The sequence below is a fragment of the Hypomesus nipponensis genome, chromosome 18 (assembly GCF_054491055.1).
Source record: "Hypomesus nipponensis isolate SF chromosome 18, ASM5449105v1, whole genome shotgun sequence".
NCBI classification, from domain to species: domain Eukaryota; kingdom Metazoa; phylum Chordata; class Actinopteri; order Osmeriformes; family Osmeridae; genus Hypomesus; species Hypomesus nipponensis.
In genome coordinates this window covers 18,465,677-18,493,673 of record NC_140378.1, presented here as the reverse complement: position 1 = coordinate 18,493,673, position 27,997 = coordinate 18,465,677, and the positions used below count along the sequence as shown (strand labels likewise).

At 44.3% G+C, this 27,997-nt stretch overlaps 2 protein-coding genes and 1 long non-coding RNA gene across 3 annotated transcripts; 2 read left to right on the top strand and 1 right to left on the bottom strand.

Annotated features, from left to right (window-relative positions):
* The first annotated feature begins 457 nt into the window (after positions 1–457).
* efhd2 (EF-hand domain family, member D2) lies at positions 458–18,706 on the top strand. The gene is made up of 4 exons (XM_084681130.1): positions 458–1,089; positions 14,697–14,844; positions 15,107–15,241; positions 15,419–18,706. Exons 1-4 carry the CDS (start codon positions 809–811, stop codon positions 15,548–15,550), a joined length of 696 nt encoding a protein of 231 aa, XP_084537256.1. The 5' UTR covers positions 458–808; the 3' UTR covers positions 15,551–18,706.
* Positions 18,707–23,469: 4,763 nt separating this feature from the next.
* On the top strand, positions 23,470–26,986 carry renbp (renin binding protein). Its single transcript, XM_084680202.1, has 11 exons — positions 23,470–23,647; positions 23,841–23,943; positions 24,113–24,188; positions 24,302–24,377; positions 24,855–25,033; positions 25,254–25,481; positions 25,579–25,660; positions 25,770–25,945; positions 26,146–26,277; positions 26,443–26,530; positions 26,609–26,986. The coding sequence occupies exons 2-11, from the start codon at positions 23,846–23,848 to the stop codon at positions 26,680–26,682; spliced, it is 1,209 nt and encodes a 402-aa protein (XP_084536328.1). The 5' UTR covers positions 23,470–23,647; positions 23,841–23,845; the 3' UTR covers positions 26,683–26,986.
* On the bottom strand, positions 24,732–27,899 carry LOC146252560 (uncharacterized). Its single transcript, XR_014732062.1, has 3 exons — positions 27,760–27,899; positions 26,421–26,452; positions 24,732–25,013 (listed from the first exon to the last, which is right to left on the bottom strand). It is a non-coding gene; the product is annotated as an uncharacterized LOC146252560 (long non-coding RNA).
* Between the last annotated feature and the right edge of the window lie 98 nt (positions 27,900–27,997).

The window sequence follows — 27,997 nt, the reverse complement described above, 5'->3', positions numbered from 1 at the left end:
ATGTCAATAGAGAAGATAACGGACTACTTGACTGTTGTAATATAACCTGATGGAGGCCTAGACTGCGTGACGCTAATGTCAGCAGGTGCACTCGGCAGACAATTGCAGGCAAATTGACGACAGGTGTGTGAAATGAAATAGCCTAGCCGACACGATACAGTCTGATTTTGTGTCAGAGTGCAGGCTTACTGTGTACATAATCGTTTAACAGAATACTGAATAAAACCAATTATAATATTTTTCCAAAATAGATTAATTAGATTTATTTCACTTGTTTACTTGTCTACCTCATGGCGTTAATTATATGGCCCAATTAATGTGGGAAATAAAGGAAAACAGTATGTGAATTGCAAAGTCTGACCCATATCTGAAGCATTTGCAATAGGCTAACCCTTCAGTACCCACTGTTTGATGACGTCGAACCATAAGACTAGTGTTTGACCACCACTCGCGTCCCTTTAAAAGGCGGGGTGACTTCGGAATGTTACGTAGACAAGCTAATGAACCACGCAGAGTAGCTACACAGTGGAGATATTCGTGCGTACCACAGTCACTGGACCTGCTGAAGTCTAGGCTACATACATTCGCGCTTTATTTCTGTTTGTAAGTGGATTCTGGTCTGACTGGCATTTTTGTCAAGTGGATAATTCGCATTCGGGCATCTCTACGCTAGTTGCATATAAATAAATCCATCCGCGCACTGACGGATGCTTATGGACCGCAGTTATTGCCGTTGTGTATGCGCTCACGCTGTTTTATTCGGCTTGTAGTTAGGTAGCCTACGTTTTCCTTTCAAATCAACTTTAACATGGCCACAGACGAGCTGTCATCGAAACTCAGCCGTCGGCTGCAGATAGAGGACGGGGCGGAGGAGCCGGTGGCCGTTGATTGTACACACGAGAACGGAGCGGAGAAACCGAGCACTGCGAGCGCGGACTCTGAGTTGGGAGCTAAGCTTCAGCGGCGGGGGGAACTGAATGACGGAGTGGGCGAGCACCATCAGCCTAGCATGAAGGTCTTCAACCCTTACACCGAGTTCAAGGAATTCTCCAGGAAGCAGATCAAAGATATGGAGAAGATGTTTAAACAGTGAGTGCCCGCACACACCCATCACGCTGCCTTAATGTCAGCTGATGGCATACCTCATTGGTTCATCCTGGCTTCAGGCTTGTCATCCTTCAACCGCCTCTTAGAATTTCAACCTAGTTAGTTGGCTTTTCAGCATGTGTTCTGGAGAGATGAGTAGAAGGGGCTGGTCAGGCCTCGATAGTCTAAAGACTTGTATGAAGTCGAGATGACAGGAAATCACGTCATTGCACTACAGTAAATGTGTGATATGTATTTATAGCCCTCCTGCCTATGAGCTCTTGAAGTCTTCAGTAGTGAACAGAAGTGAACATAGCTTATCAGTGTTGCCCAGCCCCACCCAACAAGCCTACCCCTCTCTTCCATTCCTCTTGTCTGACCTCTTCTTCATCTTTTACACTGTACTTGAATGATGCAGTAGTTTTAGACAAAGCATGTTCTTTAACTTGTACTGTGTGAAACCTGTATTGACTTGTAATCTTACACAACCTGCCACATTGCTGTTCAGTGGCTGTCTTTTTCTGTCTTCCTCTTTCAACCCCCCCCCCCCCTCTAACTGCCTACCCAAGAGGTCCTGACTCATCTCAAGTCCTTTTCAGCTCACACTGTTGCAGTGTGGATACTGTTGTGGCCGTGCCAATCGTGTCCGACTAATTCCAACTGAACAAAACACAAATGTCCAGCAGAGAGCTGAAATGCAGGGGCCCGAGGGAGAGGAGGGCTCTTTGTCATAGACATCCCGTCGGTCGTTGCCCAAAAAGCCCTTGGCGGAGCTGGAGCTGGCAGCACAAGCCTGGTGAAACACACTTTCTGGTTTCAGAGAGGAAGCACTCAAGGGAGTGGGGTGTTGGGCGGGCTGGGGGTGCCTGGGGGCGGGCTGGGGGTGCCTGGGGGCGGGCTGGGGGTGCCTGGGGGCGGGCTGGGGGTGCCTGGGGGCGGGCTGGGGGTGCCTGGGGGCGGGCTGGGGGTGCCTGGGGGCGGGCTGGGGGTGCCTGGGGTGAGGCGGGACATCCCACCCTCCTTGGTGAGTTCTGCTTCCCCATGCCGCCTCCCTAAACACAGAGGGTCTTTGTCGAGTGAGCAACCGCTAACAGACTTGAGTACTGAAATGGAACAATTGTGTTCATTATGCCTCTGGGCGTTTCTGTATTCATTTTAGATTTGTTTCTAATATCGTCCACTTGTGAATTTAGTGGCGCATGTGTGATCTCATGGGATATTTCCTCTTCTCAGGTGCACATGAAAACTTTCCACTTCTTGTCCTTGATTGTCTACTACACTCATTATATGGGAATTTTTTCATCGCGTTGGAAAAAAACGTCTGATAAAATATAAAGACAAATCGCCGGCTCCTCATTTCCCTTCACACCTTTCTTGGAAATCATTGTCTTCCAAACAGGTTTTTAGTGTGTGTCACAGCCTCAACCACACATACCTGTCCTGGCAGGAAGTTCTCCTCAAGTCTGAGGCATCAACCTGCTAGCCTTGTGTACACTACACCTTATTATAGTGTTCTTTGCAGCCACCATTGAGCAATTGGTCTGATTCTGTATGATTTCCTGTCATCCTCTCGTGTGCGTGCGTGTGTGTGTGTGTGTGTGATCTCTAATCAATAGCATGTCTGCCATACACTGTCTGTTGTCAGTGTGGACAAGGTTGCTGAAAATAGTATGTGATTGTCACAGTTTTTTTTTTTTTTTTTTTTTTTAACGGCACCTCTGGTCTGCATTCTGCACTATTGTCCTTGGCATGAAGGACCGCATAAACAAGCCTCATGCGTTGGAGGTTTGCGATGGCAAGTTGCAAGAGCCTTTTACAAAAACCTCAGCTTTTACATTTAGTCATTTAGCAGACGCTCTTATCCAGAGCGACTTACAGTAAGTACAGGGACATTCCCCCCGAGGCAAGTAGTGTGAAGTGCCTTGCCCAAGGACACAACGTCATTTGGCACAGCCGGGAATCGATCCGACTCCCCCCAGCTTTTAACACGATAGCCTACGGATATGCAGTTCCTTTAAAAAACCTCTGAATTTGACTGTGTATCGTCTGAGGCAAGGTTGCCAGTACCTGCGCTTGACTGACACAAAGGCTCTTTGTGTTTAAATACGCTCAGTACGTCTGACTGTAAAACGTACTTTCATTCATCGAGCCGTCTGTGCAGGAAACATTGTTTTCATTAGTCACAACCATAATTACACCCTTTTAAAAATGGTTCCTGTCACATTTATTGTCCTTGAAAATTATTTACTATCCTTTATTACAAAGTATAAATTATATGATAACATGTATACAAATGCATACATAATGAAATTATAAATTCTTATTTTATATGATGACCTGACTAGTTTATCGTGTAAGTGTACACAAAGCCTTTGTCATTAGCATGCAGTCCAGGCACACCTCCTGTGTTCTTTACAACCTAGCCTACAGCGTTGTAAGACAGGTGATTTATATCAGGTCCTCTCTTTCATCTCAGTCTCGTAAAATGGCTGTGCTTTCCTACAGCCTTAGGTCACCATTGGAGACGGAGAAGACGTCCCTGACTGTTGTTGCAAAACCGACTCCGAGAGCTTTCAACAAAACAAAGCTTATCTTTCTCTCACTATCAGGTGAAGGCAACACCCTGGATTGTATGTCTGCTGTAGAAAACCACATAATTGCAGACCGTAATTGTGCACTGTGTGATAGCTGACCGAACCATGTGCTTCTTGATCCATGGCTTGCTGTCATTATGTACAGTGCGGGAATTCCTGGAGAACCTCTTACTGGTTTTGTTCATGGCATGCTTAACGTCATTATTACTGTCTTCGATAGGCTTTTACGAGAATGACCCGTCACTTCCACATACCTCCTCTACCATACACACTCACACACACACACACACACACACTCCACTGTAACCTGATGCACCATAGCTCACGCAGCGTCCCGTTGTCTTGATACCGAACGGCAACCACTGCACGGCAACCAGTGCAGCTAATCAGCTCCACAGGTCAAAGTGCAGTCCTTACCACTCGACCTGCTTGCCTCTGCTAGGCCTCAGCCTGGCCCATAGCCCCTGCTCGCTCCCTCCCTCCCTCCCACATCCTGCATCGGTGGGGGATTACCAGGGTAAGGCTTGGCCATCCGCTAGCGAGATAGCATAAGCTCTCTGTCCAGCAGAGGAGATAAAGGCAGACAAGGAGCGTGCAGAGCGACACGAGGCAGACGAGACGTGAGGCAGGCGAGTCTGCTAGACTGGTCTGGTTGATAAGGGATGGGGATGAGGTTGGCATGTGGTAAAAAGTGCTACATGCTAGGCTAGCTGTGTACTACTATAACAAAGAGAGGACGCTGAGGGGGAAAGTTAGCATTTGATTAGTCCAGTTTTCTGTGGAGGAGGGAGTGCCAGAGATGATAAACTGACAACACGTCACACCCTGAAAGGAGAAGCTAGGTAGACTAGGTAGACCATTTTCCTGTAAGGTCACTGGACTGTGTGGCCATAACCGCTCGTAAAACTGATCAGTCATGGGTCATAGTGAAGCTGAAGGTACGCCTACTCTACAGATGACTGTCCACATGAAATTATTAATTTAGTAGACGCTTTCATCCAAAGCAACTCGCAAATGCTGCATGTAACAAGTACAGCAGGTGTTTAAGGATCTACATTTTAGAGTTCTGACAGAGTTTCATTGGTCAGAGTCAAGGAAGAGTCTGCCTACAAATGCAACCACCTTTCATTTGAGCTGTCGTTATTGGACAGTCTCTCATGCTGGATCAGAGCACACGCCCTCCAATGACTCTGTTTAATGACCCTTAGTGCTGGCAGTAGATCTTTCGCTCCTTTTCTTCCTTGGGGGACTCCTGTCACAAGGGATTTCATATAACTGACAGTGACGTTAACTTTAGGTCTGTATAATGGGGTTCTGTCGCCTGCTGGGCCCACATCTGAGACAGACTGGCTTACTGGCTTCTCTGGGGGGGCTACTGGCTGGTGGGATCCCCTTACCCCTTATAATGAGGTTAGATGAAAGAGATTAGATGATTAGCCTGTCCGCTACCTAATATGGTTACTTTATGTATGCTATCTCTTCACCATAATCCCCCCTCCTGCCACCACACACAGTAACATGTACCTGAAATCTTTGTTCGTGGCACAAATGCCTTCTAACAACAACAAAAACATCATGGTGGCCAGGTCTGCATAAGCCCTTAGCCTCTCCACGGCCAAGAAATGTAAATCAGTTTCCCACACTCATGTGTTCCCACCCTGCCCCTCTCTCCCACCAAACGCACACACATACAGCCCACTGTTCCCTTGACTCCCCCAAGCCCAGCTAGCACCATGCTACCACAGTTAAAAATATCCACTCTCTCAATCTGTCTCGTTGGGCTGATCCAATCGCAATGCTTAAGAGCAACCGATTAGTCACCTGGTCCCCTAATCCCATCCATCCAGGAGAGGAATGCACCATTCCTAGTTATCGTCCAAACAAACGTAGATCTCACTCCGGGGCTCAAATGGACTCTCCCGTGAACAAGTCACAGCTGTGAGGGCAGTGTCTCTCAGAACCAGGAACTGCTCTGTCAAACAGCCTTCTGATTGGTGGTCAGACGTGTCCTGTTGTAAAATCTCTGGAAGGTTGAATTTGTGTGCAAGAGCTGGTCTTGGGTCAGATAATTTCCTCCTTAATTTAACCCACAGCCCTTATCAACTGAATGAGAAACTGCCCTGGAAACCTGCCCTGGAAGACTGAAATAGAATGCAACTGTCAAAGTCCACGTTTCAAAGTCAGTCTTATGAACCCTTAGGAATGCCATGTTATTTTTACTTAGGCTAATGATCAACCGCTATCCATGGACTGTTTGTATTGCCTAGGGATCACTCAGTCCACCATTACACATCCTGTAAAGAGCATCTGAGGCCAAAATGAGTTATCTATTACCTGAGTAAATGGGTCTCAATGTCTTTTGATATAATTCCTTTCGAAGTGCAAAGATGGCTTGCGAGCTTCTTCTCATCTCTACGAAATCACATCAAATGGTTTTCAAGCCTTTTCTGCATGGACAGGGAATGGATTACAGGGGATAGAGAGACAAAGGCACCATGAAAATCAATACTGCACCGCCCCAGGTAAAGATCAAAGAGGAGAGGTTAGACTTCACCCTGATCCTGCAGCTCTGGGCAGGATATCTCCACCTACAGTTGCTGCCTTACTGGTATTGACTTACATTCTAAATGGATAATTCAGGCTATTTACCTTCTCTGTTTTTAAGATCTGGCTTTGCTTGTCTGATAGGAGGATTTGGGCTACTTTTTAGGTGACGATTGAAACAGAAAGGACTTGATTGGAGAGCCATCTAGGTCAACATTTCAGACCAGAAAGACCACTTGCTCCGAAGCTGTGTTTGCTTGCAGCTCCATTTCACACTAGACTGGAGCCAGGCTGAGGGAAGGCCTGTTTCACTCCGGCTCCCTCAGAAGCAGCTGCTGTGCGGAGGCCAAAGCAGAGCCCCTCAGTTTCCCACGGCGTTGACCCAGCCCACAAGACCCACCCCTGCACCCGAAGCCCGGGTTCCCATCCAGCACTTGGACTCCCTTCTCTTGTCATGGAGTCCCCACAGAGAGCCGTGTGGGGGGGGACTCTGCTCTGACGTCTGTTTCCAAGGCATCCGGTTCAACCTCGGGTGAGAAGCAACAAAAGGGAGGTTTTGGTGACTTGTCATCGAGCAGATCTCATCCCAAGTGTACAGGCGGGTGTCTGTCTGGGGATGGTGTCTTGGGAGAGCGCGATGATGTCGTGTGGAGAGCTGAAAGCTTGTCTGTGTGTTGGCATGTGGAGCTCACGGCCTACTTGGCAGCCCCAGGGCTGAGCACTAGAGGAACGTCAGAGCTCTGTCAACTGGGCTCTTCCACTAGGTCACGTAAAGATGGTCCCCTCACAGTTCAGCCGTTCGCTTACTCGTGTATGTTTTAATACAATTAAATACATTTTCGTCAACTTGTCAGTTTCCTTCTGCTGTTGTTGATTATCCTCAGTTGGTGGAGCTTTAGAGCAGTGGTTTGTGCTTTGTGTTGATAATCTCTAGCAGGTCTGGAGGCTTTAAGGTTCTCTATGTTTTGCTATGTTTGTTTACAGCTGTTAGCAGCCAGTCGCATGACAAATGAAATCTGCTTCCCAAATGATGTCATCTCCTCACACACTGTCTTGAGCTAAATGCTATTATTCATTATTGTGCCATAACATCGCCCTCCTTGCCCCCTCCTCTCTCTCTCACTCACACTCTCACACACACTTCCAACCTCCTTACTTCATCTGTCTGTGACAAACACACTCATTGTCATTCACTCGGTGTGTCTGATCAGTTGGGCGCGTAACGCGTCGCGTGCGCAGCTTGTCATAACCGTGCTAGTGTAGAGTAGCACGTTTTTCGACCAGGGCTTTCCCCATGCCCGGGCCTGCTCCAGTTATCTGTTGCCTAGCAACAGGGCTTAAGCCCCGGGGCACGAGGAGATTGGCTGAGAGAAGAGGGGAAAGAGGGCGTGGCCAGGAGGCTTGTGGGTAGTAAGCCACGCTTGAGTGTTGCACTCAGAGGGGATGGATGAACACTTACAGTGTTGAGGGAAGCCTGGACCTGCAAAGCCTGGACCTGAAAAGCCTGGACCTGCAAAGCCTGGACCTGCAAAGCCTGGACCTGCGGATTTATATTTAGTGTTGGTCGTTTCTTTTGTATGCATAGTTAATCTGCCACTGCTACTGTTGGCGAGTCACAGTAGGCTCTAGAGAGCGCGTGGCCTAGTTTGGCTGAGTACAGAGGTCGTCCTTTACTATCGAGGCCACCTAACTGTGATCTTCATTTTAATGGAAATCTCTCTTTGCAACTCGGCACTCACAGCAATGTACATGCTGTACAACTGAGTTGCATAGTTAGAATTTGACTTCACATACGTTATTCTGTGCATGGATGACTTTGACAGTCAGTTAAATATGCCTGCATTTGAATACTTTTTTTCTTTTCTGTAAGGCTTAATGAAGTCGTTGGGAAGTTTATATCCAGCACAATACAGGGTGGTTTGTTTAACTACTACAAGCATGGGTTTAAGTGAAGTTTTACACAATGTGTTACTGTTGAGCTTCATTTAGAATTTAGGCCACTGGTGTGTGGACGTGGTATCTCTGGATGGTCTGTGTCTGGTGTGTGGACGTGGTATCTCTGGATGGTCTGTCTCTGTGTCTGGTGTGTGGACGTGGTATCTCTGGATGGTCTGTCTCTGTGTCTGGTGTGTGGACGTGGTATCTCTGGATGGTCTGTCTCTGTGTCTGGTGTGTGGACGTGGTATCTCTGGATAGTCTCTCTGTGTCTGGTGTGTGGACGTGGTATCTCTGGATGGTCTGTCTCTGTGTCTGGTGTGTGGACGTGGTATCTCTGGATGGTCTGTCTCTGTGTCTGGTGTGTGGACGTGGTATCTCTGGATGGTCTGTCTCTGTGTCTGGTGTGTGGACGTGGTATCTCTGGATAGTCTCTCTGTGTCTGGTGTGTGGATGTGGTATCTCTGGATAGTCTCTCTCACTGACTGGCTCAGCTGTCAGATCTCCCTCAGACAGAGGGGAGCAGCCTTGTAAGACAGCAGCCAGACCTGATTACCGTGGGCTCCCTGACAGCCCGTCTGCCCCACACAGCTGGGACAAGACCCCCCCACACACACACACACACACACTTTACACAGCTCATTAGCGCTGCTGACACACACACACACACACACATTTAATTCCAGACATGCACACACTTCACATGGGGCCACCACACACGTGTCCTTCCAAAACTCGCTTCAATATACCTCATCATTTATTCATAGTGTGTGTGTGATTCCCCTCTAAGTCAAACAGGTTTGTTCCATGATTTTTATATCTCTGCTTTTGTATATAGTCTACCAAGGCAGTCTTTTGGTCTATCGTGTATGTGACTTGAGGAGAACTGGAATGTAGAGACAACGAATGACTCCACTGAACTAAGATAAAACCCAAAGGCTTTTTGAACTTGATCCTTAATTTTCATCCATGTCTAGTTTTGAGCCTCTTGAGATATGTCGGTGAGCCTGTTTTTACCCCGGTTCAGCAGTGGAGTCTGTTCTTACCAAATACGGAGATTATTTCACCTCCTGCCTCTATGGATGCCAGAAAAATCTCTAAGGAAGTGATGTCAATTTGCACTTCCTTATGGCTAGGAACAAGCCATGACCAAAATAGTAGATCATTACTATATTTCAATAAGTTCAGACAAGGTTTGATTTGCAGCTGGAAAGTGTTGTAGACATCGGCAAAAAGGAGAGCTTTGCTACCTGGTCAAAGACTATATTAAACTTGTCTGGCTGTGTGTGTGCTTGCACAGGCAAAAAGCCCTGTTCCAAGTTCTATTTGAAGAAGTACTTGAAGGGGCTGAAGTTCAGACGATATTGAGATCTCCTGTTGACCTTAGTCCCCATAGGGAAGAGAACTCCACATCCCTTCTGAAGTCAGGGAAAGTCCATCCCTTGTTTTTGTTACCCTAAAACAACACGTTTCGCAGCTTGGCTGCTCAGCACTGAAACTTGCCTTTGAAAGCACGCTGATCAAAGCACATTTCCATCGGTTGTTCCTGTACCGAGATCCTAACGTGTTGTATGAATCACCGTTAGCCTAAAACTGGGCTCTCGTCTAGACATAAACAATCCGCTTGCCGAAACAAGCATTGGCATGAAAGGAAGTCAGGCATTTGTGTATGTCTCTTCAGCAGAGCTATAGGAGGTTTGGACACGTGCTAGAACCCGCTCTCTCAGCCTGAAGATGTCCTATCCTCGCTGGGCTGGGGTAGCAGTCTCTGGAGGGAGGCATGCTAAGTGAGTGTTTACGTTTAGCAGGGGCCACCCTTCACGGAGTAACAGAATGTGCTGAATGTTTCCTGTGTCGTGAAGATTGTCCAGATGAGAGGGGGAGAGAGAGGAGGGGAGGGAGAATGGAGAAAAAGGTCAACATGAGCGAGGGTCTATGAGGTGAAAGGGCACAGATGAAGACAGATTACTTGAAACCATGCCCTCTGCTTTAAAAAATCCTTTACAGGATCCATTTTGAAACATCATCCAGGTCGTGAGACCTAATCTGGACATCCAGAGATCTAATTCAACGCAACATTGGTGCTCTCCCGCTAGCTTGTCGCAGTGCCGATCTATGAGCAGTCAGGAACACGGTTCTGTACAGATTGATCGGTCCCCCTCGGATTCTGACCTCATTTAGATTGGCCAAAAAATTGAGCTGAGAAAGATGACAGGTTTCACTGAACCATGTCTGTTTCAGACTGCAGTAGTGAACGGTTTGTGCTCTCTCTCTCTCTGTCTGTCTCTGTCTATCTCTCTCTGTCTCTCTCTGTCTTTCATAACCCTTAGACTGAGTCATTATACCCTGTAAGTTCTACTTCGACATACATTCCCATTCCGGTAACCACCCTATTGGTTAACCACTAAAATGTATTTGAAATCCAATACAAAAGTGGAGTCTAAACCTTAGAAATACCAAACTACAACCCTGGCTTCAGGTGCTCATCGTCCGTCAGTGTGTAAGCCTTTGCAGTTGCTAACGTGAAGTTAAGCAAGCAAAAGGTTAAGTAAGAAAAAAATAATAATAATAACAACGAAGAAAAGTTGTATTTTAATCAAAGTTTATTGTTTGAGAAGTCTGGGACATGTCACCATTACTGAATGTGGGAGATACAACTGTCTGATTGGTCTCTGTTTTAGTCTCTGTCTCTGATTGGTCTCTGTTTTAGTCTCTGTGTCTGATTGGTCTCTGTCTCTCCCTCATAAGTCCGTGCTGGCACGGCTACTGCTGCATTGTGGGCTAGAATCTAACAATGGATGAAAAGAGGTTTAGTTTGCCAAAAAGAGAGATACAGCAGCTCCTAAATTACTATTCTGGATGTGTAGTTAGTGGGTTTGGAAAGCTATAGTGTGTGTGTGTGTGTGTGTGTGTGTGTGTGTGTGTGTGTGTGTGTGTGTGTGTGTGTGTGTGTGTGTGTGTGTGTGTGTGTGTGTGTGTGTGTGTGTGTGTGTGTGTGTGTGTGTGTGTGTGTGTGTGTGTGCGCCTCACCCCAGACCGCCAGCCATGGTCCACAATAAAAGGTACCCGTTGCCATGACTACCGTTGCCGTTGGAGAGCAAGAGACTGGAGAAAGTGGAAGTGGTTGCAGACACAATGGAGCAAACAGGAAGCCGGCCCTTTTGGTTGGTCACAGTACTTCCTCATTCGTGAGTGGGCTGGTATTCTTTGGTTCCTTCTGAGTTTCATTCCCTGGTTCAGGTGCATTTACCGGCACTGTCATCATTCCCATGACACCACATCACACACACACACACTCCCGCACACACACACACCACTGTCAACCTTGTGTGCCTCACACTCCCCTCATATACACGCACACACACACACAGCTCCACTCTGCCTTGGCAGGAGCCCAGAGTTGCCCTAGCCGGACCCAGACCCCCCTCCTCTGGGTCCCCTGTGTCCGTCCTGGGGCCTGTGTGAGCAGGGCTCTGTCCATGCCAGCCTGCCTACACAGATAAACACTGCCAGCTCCCATTGGACCGGGGATAACTCCCTCCTTTGTCTTGCTGCCTGGCTCAGGACACTTTCACTCCATGCTCAGTCCACTTCACTTCTTTTCCCTCTCTCTCTCTCTTTGTCTCTAAACGAACTCCACCCTCATTCTGACTGACTTATCGCCCACATTTTGTCTTATAACTCTCTACATCTAACTTCCCTTTTTTTTTTTTTTACACTTTCTGGAAAGAAGTTGATGTGCTCATGACTCGAGGAAACCACGTCTGTCTGAGTCTTGCAGCAGTATGACTTATCTCTTATCTATTTCCTCAATCAGCCTTTGCTCTGGTCTGACGCAGCCCTTGGTAGAAAGGTTAGGAGTCACGGTGATGTATGTTAAAAGCTCAGGGTTCAGGTTAGGAGTCACAGTGATGTATGTTAAAAGCTCAGGGTTCAGGTTAGGAGTCACAGTGATGTATGTTCAAAGCTCAGGGTTCAGGTTAGGAGTCACAGTGATGTATGTTCAAAGCTCAGGGTTCAGGTTAGGAGTCACAATGATGTATGTTCAAAGCTCAGGGTTCAGGTTAGGAGTCACAGTGATGTATGTTAAAAGCTCAGGGTTCAGGTTAGGAGTCACAGTGATGTATGTTCAAAGCTCAGGGTTCAGGTTAGGAGTCACAGTGATGTATGTTCAAAGCTCAGGGTTCAGGTTAGGAGTCACAGTGATGTATGTTCAAAGCTCAGGGTTCAGGTTAGGAGTCACAGTGATTTATGTTCAAAGCTCAGGGTTCAGGTTAGGAGTCACAGTGATATGTTCAAAGCTCAGGGTTCAGGTTAGGAGTCACAGTGATATGTTCAAAGCTCAGGGTTCAGGTTAGGAGTCACAGTGATGTATGTTCAAAGCTCAGGGTTCAGGTTAGGAGTCACAGTGATATGTTCAAAGCTCAGGGTTCAGGTTAGGAGTCACAGTGATATGTTCAAAGCTCAGGGTTCAGGTTAGGAGTCACAGTGATGTATGTTCAAAGCTCAGGGTTCAGGTTAGGAGTCACAGTGATATGTTCAAAGCTCAGGGTTCAGGTTAGGAGTCACAGTGATATGTTCAAAGCTCAGGGTTCAGGTTAGGAGTCACAGTGATATGTTCAAAGCTCAGGGTTCAGGTTAGGAGTCACAGTGATGTATGTTCAAAGCTCAGGGTTCAGGTTAGGAGTCACAGTGATATGTTCAAAGCTCAGGGTTCAGGTTAGGAGTCACAGTGATGTATGTTCAAAGCTCAGGGTTCAGGTTAGGAGTCACAGTGATGTATGTTCAAAGCTCAGGGTTCAGGTTAGGAGTCACAGTGATGTATGTTCAAAGCTCAGGGTTCAGGTTAGGAGTCACAGTGATGTATGTTCAAAGCTCAGGGTTCAGGTTAGGAGTCACAGTGATGTATGTTCAAAGCTCAGGGTTCAGGTTAGGAGTCACAGTGATGTATGTTCAAAGCTCAGGGTTCAGGTTAGGAGTCACAGTGATGTATGTTCAAAGCTCAGGGTTCAGGTTAGGAGTCACAGTGATGTATGTTCAAAGCTCAGGGTTCAGGTTAGGAGTCACAGTGATGTATGTTCAAAGCTCAGGGTTCAGGTTAGGAGTCACAGTGATGTATGTTCAAAGCTCAGGGTTCAGGTTAGGAGTCACGGTGATGTATGTTCAAAGCTCAGGGTTCAGGTTAGGATGAGGGGGACTGCAGGTGTTTGTTTTATGGCTTTGTAAGAAAGTGGTGGGTGGGTGTATGACAGGAAATAATGTTTTATTTGCGTTGATCAAATTCAACACTTTCGCATTGCTCAGACCACTACCTCCCCCACCTTGGTCAACTGTGTGTGTGTGTTTTCTCTGGCAGTGTGACAGACTGGTGTGTGTGTGTGTGTGTGTGTTTTGCTTTGGCCACCGTGATGAAGGCACACCATGTCTCCTTCTTACCAATCTACAAAAATCCTCCCTCTCGCTCGCTTTTCTCTCTCCCTCGCTCGCTCTCTCTCTCCCTCGCTTGCTCTTTCTCTCCCTCGCTCGCTCTTTCTCTCTTGCATTTCTCTCTGCCCTGGAGTGGACCGTAGCATGACTGTGACGCTCAAACCTGACCTCAGCAGTCCTCCAAACCCTTCAGGGCGAACACTAGTCTCACTGATTTGGATACATCTGGCAGGCCGCCACCAGCACAGACTCAAGTGTCAGGATGATAATTCCAGCGCCAGTTGAGATATGACCAACCAGCACAGATAAGCTGCGCCCATTCCAGAAACTGGATAATCTTTTCTTCAAGGATTAGGGATATTCAACGAAGAACTTCCTAAAAAACTGTATTATAGCGCTCACTGGGTAGAGCGCGTACCATACGGGCTGAGGCCCTAAAACAGCAACCCAGGGTTCGATTCCAGCTATAGACGTTTTGACATGTCTTTCCCTCTCTCCCATACATTTCCTTTCTCTCTGTAACTTTCCCATGAAGCCATAAACATTTTTAAAAAAAACTCTTGCTATTTAGGTAATGCAAATTGGCTGAAAATATGTCACTTGGTAAGAATATTGGTAAAACGTATTGAGAACTACGGATAAGAAAACTGCATTATCCTGAGGGGGAAGCGGCAATACAGGTTAACAAACGAGGGCTTCCTAGTTCTAACTGTACAATCCTCTTACTCCCCTTTGTGGTCACCTGTGGTACTACACCCCAATCCCTAACACCACTCTTGAGAACTAGCTACAGTAGAAACAAAGCCGTATAATGCTCAGATGGTCAACTCTCCCATGTCGCTCACATACATGGATCAGTGTTAGGTGATGAAATTTTAACAGCTAGGAGGCTAACCATCCCTGTTTGTGTTCAGGGGAGTCAGGTGGCTAAGTGGTTTGGGAATCGGGCTAGTAGTCAGAAGGTTGCCAGTTTGATTTCCGGCCATGCCAAATGATGTTTTGTCCTTGGGTAAGGAACTTCACCCTACTTGCCTCGGGGGGAACGTCCCTGTACTTACTGTAAGATAAGAGTGTCTGCTAAATGACTAAATTTAATGTAAATGTGTTCAGGTACGACGCTGGGAGGGATGGCTTCATCGACCTGATGGAGCTGAAGCTGATGATGGAGAAGCTGGGTGCTCCTCAGACCCACCTGGGACTGAAGAACATGATCAAGGAGGTGGACGAGGATCTGGACAACAAGCTTAGCTTCAGGGAGGTAAGACTGGGAGGGGAGGAGAGGGCCCATACGAGAGAGTCCTCTACAGGCTAAGCCATAGCATGGTGTAGAATGTAGAACTGACAGTCAAATTTAGAACTAACTGTAGAATGTAGAACTTGAATGGTAAAATATAGAACTCAAACTTTAGCACAAAGAATTGAAAGATATCCGTTTCAGACACATGCAGCAGGTGTCCAGGATGTATGCCGCATTTACATTCTTACCTCTCTCTCCCGCTATTTTTTTTTCCTCCTCTCAGTTCCTGCTGATCTTCCGGAAGGCGGCAGCGGGCGAGTTGCCTGAGGACAGTGGGCTCAGTGTTCTGGCTCGCCTGTCTGAGATCGACGTCTCCACAGAGGGAGTGAAAGGAGCCAAGACCTTCTTTGAAGCCAAAGTGAGTCCACACCCCTGGGGGGGTCTTTCTGCTACTGGGAACGTGCCTACCTGTGGCTGTTTACTGGCTCAACCTGAAGCTTCAATGGCTCATGTTGTAGTTTGTTTGATTCACCCACAGTCTACTGTTGAAACCCCCTGTTCCTCTTGCTAAAAGTCCGTACCTATCTTTCCGTAGGTCCAGGCCATAAACGAGGGCAGTCGCTTTGAGGCGGAGATCCGTCAGGAGCAGGAGGAGAAGAAGAAACAGGCAGAGGACAGGAAAGTGAGACAAGCTGCTTTTAAGGAGCTGCAGTCGGCCTTCAAATGACCCACGACGCCGCCGCTCCCCTCTCTCCCCACAACGCTGCCCCACCCCACCTGTCCACCCCTCCACCTCGCTAACTGCCTCTGTCAGCTTCATCCATGTCTTTGTGAAAGCTCCCCACATTTTATTATATGCAAGGCATTTGAGACGAGTGAGGTACTGACTTCAAGCCCTGTGCGGTTAGTCACTGATCTGTAACTCAATGGATTGGAGTGTTCACATGTCTGTTATGTCTACTGTTGGTGGGAATTTTCACCTTGTCACAATGTTAACACTGTTGTTGGTTAGGTACTGTATTAATGTAAAAAAAAAAACATGGATTCAGACAACCCATTCTTTTAAATACTTTATAGTGTGTGGATATGTGATTCTAGTTTGAGGTGTAGTTGATATTTCAGGGAGAGGGGAAAAAAACATCCAATCCATTGTGTTAGTTGCTATCAGTGGCACAAGCACTCACTAGGCCCACTGTACATGATGTCATTTCCTGTAGGAAGTCGGAAACACTCTCAAAGACATGCAAATCACTGTACCCTGGCAGTGCCCTGAAACCTCACCTGCCAGTACAGCATTACCTTGTTTGAAAGGGAAAACATACATACAGGCACACATTGTTTTCACTTGGCACGCAATCCCATTCTAACGTAGATTAGCTAAATGTTCAACATGTAACGTTCAAAGCCTAATATAGTTCTATATTTGTAATGTTTATTAATGGGTAGTGGGGGGGGGGGGGGGGGAGTGTGGTGAGTGTGGTTTGGTTATGGGCATGGAGGTCTTTGCATGCATGGTGGTGGTATTTTTTTTGAACAGTGTGTTTTGCATGGACACTGAAGGTCTGACAATCTTATTGCCACAAAATGGTTCCCTAGCTTGAGTGTGTGACCTGTCTTCTGCCTAAACTACTGACCCACAATGCCATCCCTGGCTTCCTCCTAAGAAAGAATCAGACATCTTTAGTGTGATTATTACCTTGCTATTATTACTTGTCAAAATATTGACATATCTTATGTGAAGTATGGTCGTGGTGGATATAGGTGACATTAAAACCTTTCTTGATCTGAACTTGATCTTGAACTTTGATACTGTACTTACGCTCTGCTACTTCACCATCCTAGGTCTAGTGTAGAATCACAACACAATGTGAATTATCTCCAAAATGTCTGTTTGGATCCAAAATAGTTACTACTGTGTGTCTTTAATCTCTGGCTAGACGGCAAGAATCAGCTTAGAATCAGGAAGTCTTGGAGAACCAACTGTTGTACCACTGGAACTCTGAACGATGGTTCTTGTGGTGTGGTGGGAGGAGTTTGGCTGGGGTGGTTGTCTAGGTATTAAAGGACCCCTGTGTTTGCTGCTTCCGGTTTAAATTAAGTTTCCTGGAATAGTTGTACTGTAGCTTTAAAAGTCCGTCATTGCTGTTTCATTGGTGTCGGGGAACTCATCCATCGCTCATTTGTTCTGTTAAATCCTTTTCAAGACCGGAACCACCACACACAGGGTTAGAGGATGGCAGTCGGTGAATCCATAACTCTGATGCAAAATTTAGTTTTACCCCTGCTTGGTTCCCTTGTGTTAATTTTGAGCAAATGGAAATAATTTGAAGGTCCAGAAACACTGGTTTTAGCTGTTGTAACTCAAGCAGACCTAATAGATCATAGTCACGATTTATACTCGTTTTGGAGAGTGACCTTATCTAGAGAATCCTTAGGTATGATATAATTTGACATCATAGAATGGCTTTATGATACTAATTTAACCAGCTCACTCAGTAACTGATTTATAATAAGGAGCAGAAGGTACAAAGTGTACCGTAAGACCTGTTTCTATAAAATGCATTTTAATTGAAATTTGCTCCATGGCCTGCAGAATAGGAGTACAATATCAAATGAGGGAAACTGTTGTTTTAAACATTAGATTTAAGCATTTGTGAGCTTCCGACCTTGTGTTCTAGACGGTATTATCAGCTGAAGACTTGGCAGCAAATCACAGCACAATTCAACTGAGCTTGTGTATAAAGAATATAATATTTTTTCATGACAATAGAATTTAAAATGCTTTTAGTTTTATATGGTGTAGGGTTCTGTGAAATGTTCTGCATACTTATGGGTGTTGTCCACAAGCTGGTCTCCTGGTTTAAAAAAAGAAAAGGGGAAGAAAAAAAAAAAGCACCCCCACTGGTTAGTCAACTTCCTGGTGATAGGTGATTGGCCAGTTCTTATTCTGTGTTTAATTATAAAGAACTAGAGATTGCTTTCCTTATGTGATTTGGAGACTAGTTTATGAACAGTAATTTGTGTCAAAATGTCCTTTGGATTCGTTATACTCCTAAAGCTTTCTTGGTTCTGACCTTTGACATGCAATTTATTCCATGTTAACATACTGATCCAATACAAATCACTGACTTTGTTGGAGTTTGGGTGCATATTCTCAATTTAGGGACCAGGGTCATTCATTCATTCATCACTTTCTCATTTCCTTTCTTTCTCCCATGTGTATATTTTCCTCCATCTTGTCTTCATTCCTGCGGTGACATTGTGCCAAAAAAAAAATGCTGATCCTGTGTCCCTTTCATTCCACTGCTAGTCACATAAATGTTGAATGGATAACATTCTAGGACCTTTCATGATTTACAGTAGTGTGATAGAAGTCATGCTCAGGGTACAATACAGTAATACTAAAATGTCGGTAATGTTTCAATGTTAGATACATTAAACAAGTTGGACATCATTATGCATTATAGTATGAATTCATTGCCAAGGCAAAGTTTTAAATCCACGTTCAATCAGGGTTTATTTTGCAAATGGGATTTGCTCCACAAGATTTGTGGAACTAGTCTCAGTTTAAGAACGTTTCACTGTTAAAGGTTAAGGACAGAACTTTTAATATTCTGAAGATTTGGCTTTGTTTGTGTTATACCTGTTATAATTAAGTCTTCTTTTTTTTTCAAGGTCTTTAATTTTTCCACGTACTCCTTTGTGATCTTACTTGCAGGCATTGTCAAAGTCTTGTTTTTACAATGTGTTACGGTATTGTGTTCTTGTAGGCTAACGATGATGAGAAAACAAATGAGGCTACTCTATAAAACACATTTTATTTTGATTTTCTTACTAAAATGTATGAGTATTCTTGTGGCAATAAATAAACATTTAATTTGAAGTGTATTTGTCTGTGTGAGAATAATAATAATGATCTTATCTCGGTGTGTTGCTAGCCTAGAGGAGAATGAACCGACAAACGAGCATTTGTCGCCAAATGCTTTTTCTAAATTTGTGTCACTAATCTATAACGGGTCATGTCAGTCAGACAGTATGAATTCACTATATACTAAAGTGGTGAAGTAGTGCCCCGTGTGGTAGATTTCCAGAATTACATGCACGCAGGTCCGTAAATGAGAGTGGGACGTTCGGTCCTCTCAGGTAACGAACAGCTCATCACACTCGGTAGTATCGCTGCCTGTATCGCTGTCAACCAAGGGTGATGCATTCTGTTTGCAGACAAGGGCGAATACATGAAACGCAGCACAGGTAGGTGGCAATGATTGTTATCTTCCTTGTAAAAAGTGTCTTCATAACTTTATAATAACTTATTGTTCTTGTGGTGTCATGTGAAATGACTCTTATGAAGTAAATTATAATACTATGAGGGTGTATTTGAAGGCAAGTAAATGCGGATAAAGCAAATAATTTTGCATTGAAAAGCTATTCTTTCCAAAACTTTGTTTTGTCATGATTCATTAATTGGTACTAAACGACTGATGTGTACGTTCTGAACAACTGATACTGTAGCAGGGGCGATTCTAGGATCAGACTTTTAGGGGTGCTCAGCCCCCAATGAGAATGTGACCTGGATATAGTGCCTTGCAAAACTGTAAAACCCCCTTGCAAATAAATCCCTAATTTCACTGGATAACAATTGATACATTTATTTACTGTGCAAAATATTAAATGAATGAAAAAACTAAGGATGCTCCTTTCTTCATGAACTACTAGCATTAAATGATAATACAAAATAATCATTTTTATTTTTTTATTATTAGAGAGGAAATGTCGGGGTGCTTGAGCACCCCTAAAAACTGTCTAAAATCGCCACTGTACTGTAGTAATTGTCCTTTGAATTGATTACACTGACTCTGTCGTGATGTGGTGGAAATGATGGTCATCATTGAATACCTGCTGTGTATATTTCTTAAGCAATTACCTGTTCCAAACTGTCTAGATTTTGATCTCAGGCATTCGCTCTCTCTTTCCTCTTCTCTCGTTCTATTTCAGCAGTCAGATGACAGTTTTGTTATCGAATCTCTGTCACCACCGCTGTTTCCCCTGTCCGTAACCACCCGTTTCAATGAGCGATCCACATACCCAGCAGATGATTAATTATACATCCCCACTTTAGTGATACCCTTTCTCCTATCTCTTTCCAGCTACCTCGCTCACCGCCCCTCTTTCATTTCAATCTGTCGGTCCTCTCTGCATCGACTTGTCATCACCTACGTCCCCCCTCCCCTCTGCAACCCCCTTCCCCCTCCCCCACCATGCAGGTTCCCAGCATGCAGCAGGAGCTGTGGCTGAGGGCCCAGTCTCAGGTGCTGTCCTCCATCGTTCCCGTTTGTGCCCTGAGAGCCGCCGCCGCCGCCACGCAAGACTCCGCCCACAACTCCGCCCACAACTCCGCCCACACCCTGAGAACCGCTGACCCGATACCCCAGCCCACAATGTCAAAGAGCGGCCCGTCTCCTAGCAACAGTCACCACGCGCCCACCTATCCCCTGCCGCCCCCGAGGACCCCAAACCTCGGCCTCCGGAGCCGGACCCTCCATAGCCCCCATCCACAGAGTCTCCAACATAACCGAGGTCAGAGCACCAGCGCAGAGGCCGTGGGGCCTGGGGACGTGGATGTCACAAACGCAGAGGCCGTGGGGCCTGGGGACGTGGATGTCACAAACGCAGATGTTTGTGTGTTGATTCACATTTTTAATTGTGTTAATTTAGCAGGTGCTTTTATCCAAAGTGACATTCCATTTTTTGGGGGGGGAATGTTACTATGCGTTACATTCATGTAACATCATTGAACCATCATCAAGTCTACACTGTGTGTGTGCCCGTGTGTGCGTGTGCACGTGCGTGTGTGTGTGTGTAAGAACCCCTTTTGTGTATGCATGTGTGTGTATGCATGTGCGTTGTGTATGCTTGTGTGTACGTGTGTGTGTGTGTGTTTCCTAGACAACGGAGTCAGAGGGGAGTTCAAGCGTAGCAGCTCTGTGGAGAACCTCCCTGGACAGACCAATCCCCTGAAGAACTCCAGGACACACCAGGAGCTTCATAAAGAACTGCTGCTGGCCCACAAGAAGTAGGCACCATAGACACCAACACTGAGCACACCCACTGCAGGGACACAGCCAAAGGAAACAGAGATATAAGCAGCCATAAATAGACAACGCCTTTTCGGTGTGTCACATATTTTGTGTGTAGAATTACTGCACGCTGCATTGACGGAATGAGTGCACTTTACATGAGGAGAGAACAAGTGTGTGTTTTTTATTCCTGGAATGACGGGATCATTCTGTGATCCTGGCTTTGTGGAAGGACAGTATCTGACCATCCTTGAAAAGCACAGCTACATTACCTTTCACCCCAGTCTCTCTTCTCCTGTGCTTGTTTCATCAAAAATGGATGAGCGTCTCTCTCTGGCTGGTGCTCTCACATTGGCTGCAACAGTACACCCTCTTTTTTTTCCTTGTGGTGCTCCGCTTCTTTCTGGGCCACTGGGAGCGAGGACCACAGTAAAGCGATATTTACACTGACAATGATTGACCCGAAGCAACAGATGCACTCCTGATATGACTCTGTACAGCTTCAATCAATCACTGATTCAATCACTCAGTAATTTAATCAATCACTCAGTGATTGGAACAGCTTTCAGGGACTTTTGATCGATATTGACAGTTTTTATTCTAGTTTTGGAGGAAATTGTTCTACACGTTTCTAACTTGTATTTTGTAAAAGAAAAAAACTAATGGTCAATATTGCATGTTGTAATGACATTTGGCTGGTGTATTTATTTTAATGCTGAGGTAATAATTATAAAATGCATTATAACGGTATTAGCGTGTAGCTGAATGGTAAAATATTCTCTTTACAAGTCCTCCACAAAGTACTGTAAATGATCTGTTTGTGTTGCCCCTCTATCTGATCCTATCCTATCTTAGTCTGTGTACCTGGACCCTGAGTCAGTAACGAAGAACCTCCAGAGATAACACTGTGACACACAAGACTGAAAGCCCCCGTCTAACCCTGGCTGTGTGCTTGTCCTCCTATGGGCCCAGGGGTCTGGGCCTGAGCAGCAAGCCGGAGCTGCACCAGGTCCTGGAGAGGAGGAAGAGAGAGCAGACCCAGAAGGAGGAGGGGGAGCAGGCCAGGACTCCTCTGGAGGAGGTGCTCCTCAAACGGCAGCAGAAACACCTGGAGGTAGAGCGGAGAAACGCCAGGCCACATCTGCCAGCTCTGTTTTGTCAATATAGACAGGGTTCGAAATGAAGGGGGAGTGGGGTGTGGCCCGCAAAATCATTGTCATTTTCGTAAAACATGTCAGTAGTGCTTGAATTACAAGAGTGAATATCAGGTCGGTTAATATTAAGAAATTACCCACTCTTGGGAGGTGCCCTAAAATGTGTTCATAAATATTCATGATGAAGACATTTTAGGGCACCTCCCAAGAGTTGTGGGCCATTTCAATCCCTGAATATACAGATGTTGAGAAAAATCGCTTTTTGAATAGTTTTCACTGTTGGGATGGCATGACTGAGTTATCCTCACCTCCCTAGAGAGAGAAGCAACAGGAGGAACAGCAGCAGGAGGAAGCCCACCTGTTGGAGTTTGTAAGAGTCCGTCAGAACCTGAGGAAGATCCACACGGCATTCCAAAAGGCCACAATCTCTCATACGAGCACAGAGGACTCTGAGCAAAATGACTGAATCTGTCGGTTACAATTTGTGTTGACATGACGTAACATGTTTTCCTCTCTTAACTTCTTCTAAATGTCTTCCTTTAACTTGTACAAAAACTGAAAGTGACATTTGTTTGTGTGCAGGTCAAAGACACATGTAGTGTGTGTAAAGTCATACACCCGGCAAAGTTTAAAAGATGAGTCCGCCCGGTCTGTTAATTTTTTCTAATCGTGAACATTTACACATGGACCAAAATTGATCCAGCAATGGAAATACCTTTTACAGTCTGGATCAACAGTTAACCGTTGGCAATTAATTGCAATTACCATGTTTTGATACACGGTGTGCAGGCAACCAGCAGTAGGTCAGAATTTAGTTATTGCTCAGACTATGTTCAGTGTGCTACATTTTTACATGCCAGGAAATGAAGGAACTCTTTTTTTGCTGTGGACATTGTACTGTGTATTGCCATTGACGGTATTTGTTGTAATTTCTGGTTTTTCTGTCTCTGTTTCTCTAGGTCTTTCTCATAAGGTTTGGCATTTACACATTCTCTTGCTCAAGTTTTATTGAAAAATAAATTTTAAAAATTGAGACAACTACTTGTTTAGCTATATGAATGTGGAAATTAATGTTTAGAAATTACTATTTAATGAAGCAGAGATAATAAGTTTGTCTTGCTTGTTTCAAAGCCATAACATTATTTTCAGAATGCTCAACAGAATTCCCCAATCTCAGCCTGCATAGTTAAAAAATGTATAGTTATCTTGCTTGTGATTTCCCTCAATGCAATGACGTACGGGTTACTGCTGGATCATGTTACTATTAGATGTGGTTTTGCAAAGAATACAACAGGCTTGTACAGTCTGTTCTTTGCGCAAGGTCTTTTATTTTGTAACGCTTCCACGGAAGCTGTCTGGCGTTCACATGACTCTGAACGTGCTTAGATTAGCATATTTTCTCCTATTGGCAGTCTCACGGTCATATGATGAGCCATTTACAAATTTCATCTCGTCGAAGATTTTGCTGTGTTCAAAAACATGAAGACTTGAAGGATTATACAGGGTGTCACATTATCTCCTGAAAGGTTCTGTCGTAGTTCGCTGCCTTGAGAAAATAAAGTAAATAACTAGTTAAATAGGTTACGGGCAGAGGTAAGCGGATTCTCATACTTCCTCATCTCTTGTGCATTTTGGACCCGATTGTCTGAACTATACGCGTTAATAAAAGATGCTATAGTTTATCATTGTACAGTTGGTTGACATGAAGCTTGGAAAATTATTTTTTATGATGATATCAAAGGATCAAAGTCCTAATTCGAGATCTGTTTTACTGTATGCGGTGAAGGAGCGATGTCCACCAAGTTAAAACAGTATCGGGTACAGATACGTACTGAGTTGGACAGAGTGGTGGACTTCTGGTTGAAATATTCTCATGACACACAATATGGGTGAGATGTTAAACGTTTTTCAAAAAAGTTAACAATTATAAAAAGTATAAAAAATATTTTTGCATGTGAGAGGAATCAGTGGCAATATATTGAAACTATTGCAGGCAAATGACCCCCAAACACCACCACCACATTCTCAACCTACCTACTGACAAACTTTTCTTTCTAGTGGATTTTTCACATGTCTAGGGAAAGAGGGAAAGATCTATGATGAACTGAAGTATGTTTGGTTGCAAGGGAGACAAGTAAGTGATCCCAGCATCTCAAAAAGTGCTGTGTTCTTGTAAAATACTTCAAGGAACTTACTGTGAAAGTACATTTCTTTTGTGGATTCTTGAAGTAGCTTCTTTCTTTGCAGGTGTGGATGTATTGTCGCCTGTACCGGACCATGGAACGATTTTGCAAGCCTGAAATCCTAGAGGCTGCCAAATCTGGTTTGTGTTGTGCATGTGTAGAATGCTGAATATGCGTGGGTTCTGGATTAGACCCTTTTCACTGAGAACTTGTTGAGGCAGATGACACACACACAGTAAACATCCACATAAGCAAGGAAATCAAGGCATCAGAGCAATTATCTTACCTCTCTGCTGGTTAAGGGTCATTAAACTTTAGGACTACTAAGTAACTATCTTTATTTCACGAGGGACAGACAAGGCCATTTATCTTCTATTTGAAGTTGATGATTTAGCTGACGAGTGTGTCACATTATCATCACCTGGCTTCCTAGCAAACATTAAGGCTCATTTAGGCCATTTAAGTGATGTGGAAGAAAACATGCTGACAGCGTATCATTCAGAGAAAGTGCTGTTTTTGCCTTGAAAACACACGCCAAAATATTAATATGTTAGCAATTTGGTGCTGTTAATCATGCGAATGAATGAATCATTTTGGTAATGTTTGCCTCTTAACAGGAGGGATGTTTTTGCAGCGCTTCGCTCGAGTTCCCAGTAGCAGCAACCCCTGGAAGTGTGCCTTCTGCCTGACTAGGGATGGCAAGCCAGTGAAGGTACAGCGCACCATCTTCAGTGAGTGTTTCTACATCATGGCCATGGACGAGCTAAGCAGGGTCACTGAGGATAAAGACATGCAGGTAACAAGACTATTACAAAACATCACAAATCTTACTTTTCTTGTCAAACTTACCTTTACCTGAATATAAATACAACTGGACTGTACGTAATAATAAAAGATAGACTGTGTTTTAAAAAGTCAATTATGGCTCAGTTTCTTATGATTAATAATAGAGGAGTAATAATTAACATTGTTGCTTTCTTTTTTCTGATTGGCTATTCTTTCTCTCTTGTTGCCAGGCAGAGGCTGAACAGATGATGAGCCAGCTGATTCATTGGGTACGGGTAGATTCATCCGGCCTGGGGAGGCCTCAGTTGCCTGGAGACACACCTGTCAACAGCATGGCTGTTCCCATGATGCTGCTGTGCCTGGTGCAACAGCTCACAGAGGAGCGGGGACAGGAAGTGGCGGAAAAGTACAGGGAGGTTGGAGATTGGTGCGTGAAACAGATATTGCAGCATGTCCAGGTATTGGAATAGATTCGTCAACATTCATACTCGTGCTTACTGGTCAGGATGAGTAAAAAAAAAAAAAGTGTTCATAACTTTCCCTATGTTTGTACAGAGAGGTGGCACAGCCATCTTGGAAAGCGTCACCACGGAAGGAAAAGAACTTCCAGGTTGCCAGGGCCGATTGCAGAACCCAGGTTAACAAAGCAAGTTCAACATTTATTTGGAGTGATTTATCCACAGCATGCTTTCGCTAACATTTTAGAGGTTTCCTCTATCCTTATCTCCTACCACCTTCTGGCAAAGGCCATGCCCTGGAAGCAGGCTGGTTCCTGTTTCAATATGGAGGGCTGCATGGGGACCAGGCCCTACAACAGACAGCTGTGGACAAGTTCATGGAAGTGCCTTTTCTGGCTGGCTGGGATAAGGAGCATGGGGGGCTTCTTTACTTCCTGGATGTGGATGGTTATTGTCCCACACAGGTACACTGACAGCAGGTTTAGAGAAAACAGTCAACTTATTGGGCATAGCCGACACAAATTCAAGTTTCTTTGCCATTTGCCGATAAATACAAATACAGGAATGTGCAGGACAAGATTGTGAATCTACACCCTGATATTGTTGTGCTTTGTAATATGTTTAACTACTTCTTCAAATATCTCTGTCTGTTGTCACTGATCAGCTGGAGTGGAGTATGAAACTGTGGTGGCCACACTGTGAGGCACTCATTGCATATTTGATGGCCTACAGCCAAACCAAAGACTCTGCCCTGTTGGAGCGATTCTCTGCTGTTTACAACTACACCTTCAGCCATGTAAGTTACCGGTAGTGGCACTTAATCCACAATATGAACCGTTTAGTTAATTAAACAGGGGCATGTATCTTCATGTATGATGACATCTTTGATTTCATGTAGACAGATTTAGTCCATGCAATAGAATCAGTACTTTAACTTACTTTTCTTGTTGTCTTCATCCAGTTTTCAGATCCTGAGAATGGAGAGTGGTTTGGTTATTTGACACAAGAAGGAAAAGTTGCACTGGATTTTAAAGGAGGCCCTTTCAAAGGTAAGAAATTAAAGTAAAATTAATTTGTATTTAAACTTGTACAGTTTTAATTAACATATATATATATATATTCTTTAGGCTTTTTCCATGTTCCGCGATGCCTGTATATGTGTGAGCAAATTCTGGACCGTCTACTTGATGAACAGATTTGACGTCAACAACTGCTGTGAATACTGCAACTGTTTTATGTCCTATACAAAATCTGTTGATTCATCTTTAATGATACTTATTCATGAAGGACTAAAAGACGTTTTGTGATTCTAAAATATATTTGCACCTATACGCTACAGTCTTAAAGGGAAGATTACCACCATGTTAATTACATAATGCTTGAATGATTTAATGGTTAATAATAAATACAAATCTGTGACAATAATTCATTTATAGGAACTTTTATGCGTTTATGTGTTTGGGCCAAATGTACTTGTTCTTTTTTACTAAATAAATTCTTTCCATAAGTAACTTTTGTACCCCAACGTGTCTTCATTATAGTGCCTTGTAGAAATGTTATTGTCTTCAACATTGTTTTTAAGTAAACTTTGTAGCGTACTACAGTGACATCCAAAGGGTTGCACTACTTGTATTGCATAGACAACTGAATACAAAGACCTCATTTGAACGTCCGTTTTTTGGTTATTCAAGCCGTTATATATGAGTGACCCATGTCTCTGTCCATTCAATACAGACGTCTGCGATTGTGATGGTTTTGTAATTTGAGAATTACAACACAGATGGGTAAATTTGCTCATTTATAATTTGCAGTTGAATATGCACACCGAATTCAAGTGTAAACCTGAACACATATGCAATACTGTAACATCTGCACATGTGGAACACACAAATAGCCTAACTAAAATAGTGGGCTCTACTGTTGACATGTATTTACAGTATTGATTCCAATTAACACCTAAAACATAGCATAAAACGTATTTCACAACATAAAACATGGCTCAGCATTGCAAAGAGGAAAGAGAACCATGAATTTCTGAATCAGTGTTTATATATGTAAGGGCTTGAGTCGGGATCTATCTGTGATAGTGTTCCTATGAATCCTATCACACTAGAGAAGTCAAAACATGAATTTGTTTTAGGCCTAAATATGATCATATGATCAAGGAATAGCAGTAAATAGTCCTCCATTAGATTTTCAACATGTATTTCTCCATTCATAAACCTTTATAAATCATCAGTCTTGCTTTTTGTTTGACCGATTTTAAACAAGCACTTACGTTTTACAGTTTGTGGCCAGGAGATGTCTCCAATTCATTCCGGAAGTTTTTTTCGGAGGTGTTTGTTCAAAAAGACTACTGTTTTGTCAATTGAATAAAACAATCCGCTGATCGATACAGTGAGTTTTTAAGGGGTTTTCTTTGTTTCTATCGAGATTTCTGCTACTACATTTGCACATGAAATTGTGGTGTGAACCGAACAGTCCTACTATATACTGCTCTATTTTCATTTAGTGTT

Excerpts from the sequence above, each read along its gene's own strand:
- efhd2 (XM_084681130.1), top strand. The coding sequence starts at position 809 with ATGGCCACAGACGAGCTGTCATCGAAACTCAGCCGTCGGCTGCAGATA. Across the intron at positions 14,845-15,106 it reads ACAAGCTTAGCTTCAGGGAG|TTCCTGCTGATCTTCCGGAA; the intron begins GTAAGACTGGGA and ends TCCTCCTCTCAG. Across the intron at positions 15,242-15,418 it reads AGACCTTCTTTGAAGCCAAA|GTCCAGGCCATAAACGAGGG; the intron begins GTGAGTCCACAC and ends ATCTTTCCGTAG.
- renbp (XM_084680202.1), top strand. The coding sequence starts at position 23,846 with ATGTCCACCAAGTTAAAACAGTATCGGGTACAGATACGTACTGAGTTG. Across the intron at positions 23,944-24,112 it reads TCTCATGACACACAATATGG|TGGATTTTTCACATGTCTAG; the intron begins GTGAGATGTTAA and ends TTTTCTTTCTAG. Across the intron at positions 25,482-25,578 it reads AGATATTGCAGCATGTCCAG|AGAGGTGGCACAGCCATCTT; the intron begins GTATTGGAATAG and ends ATGTTTGTACAG.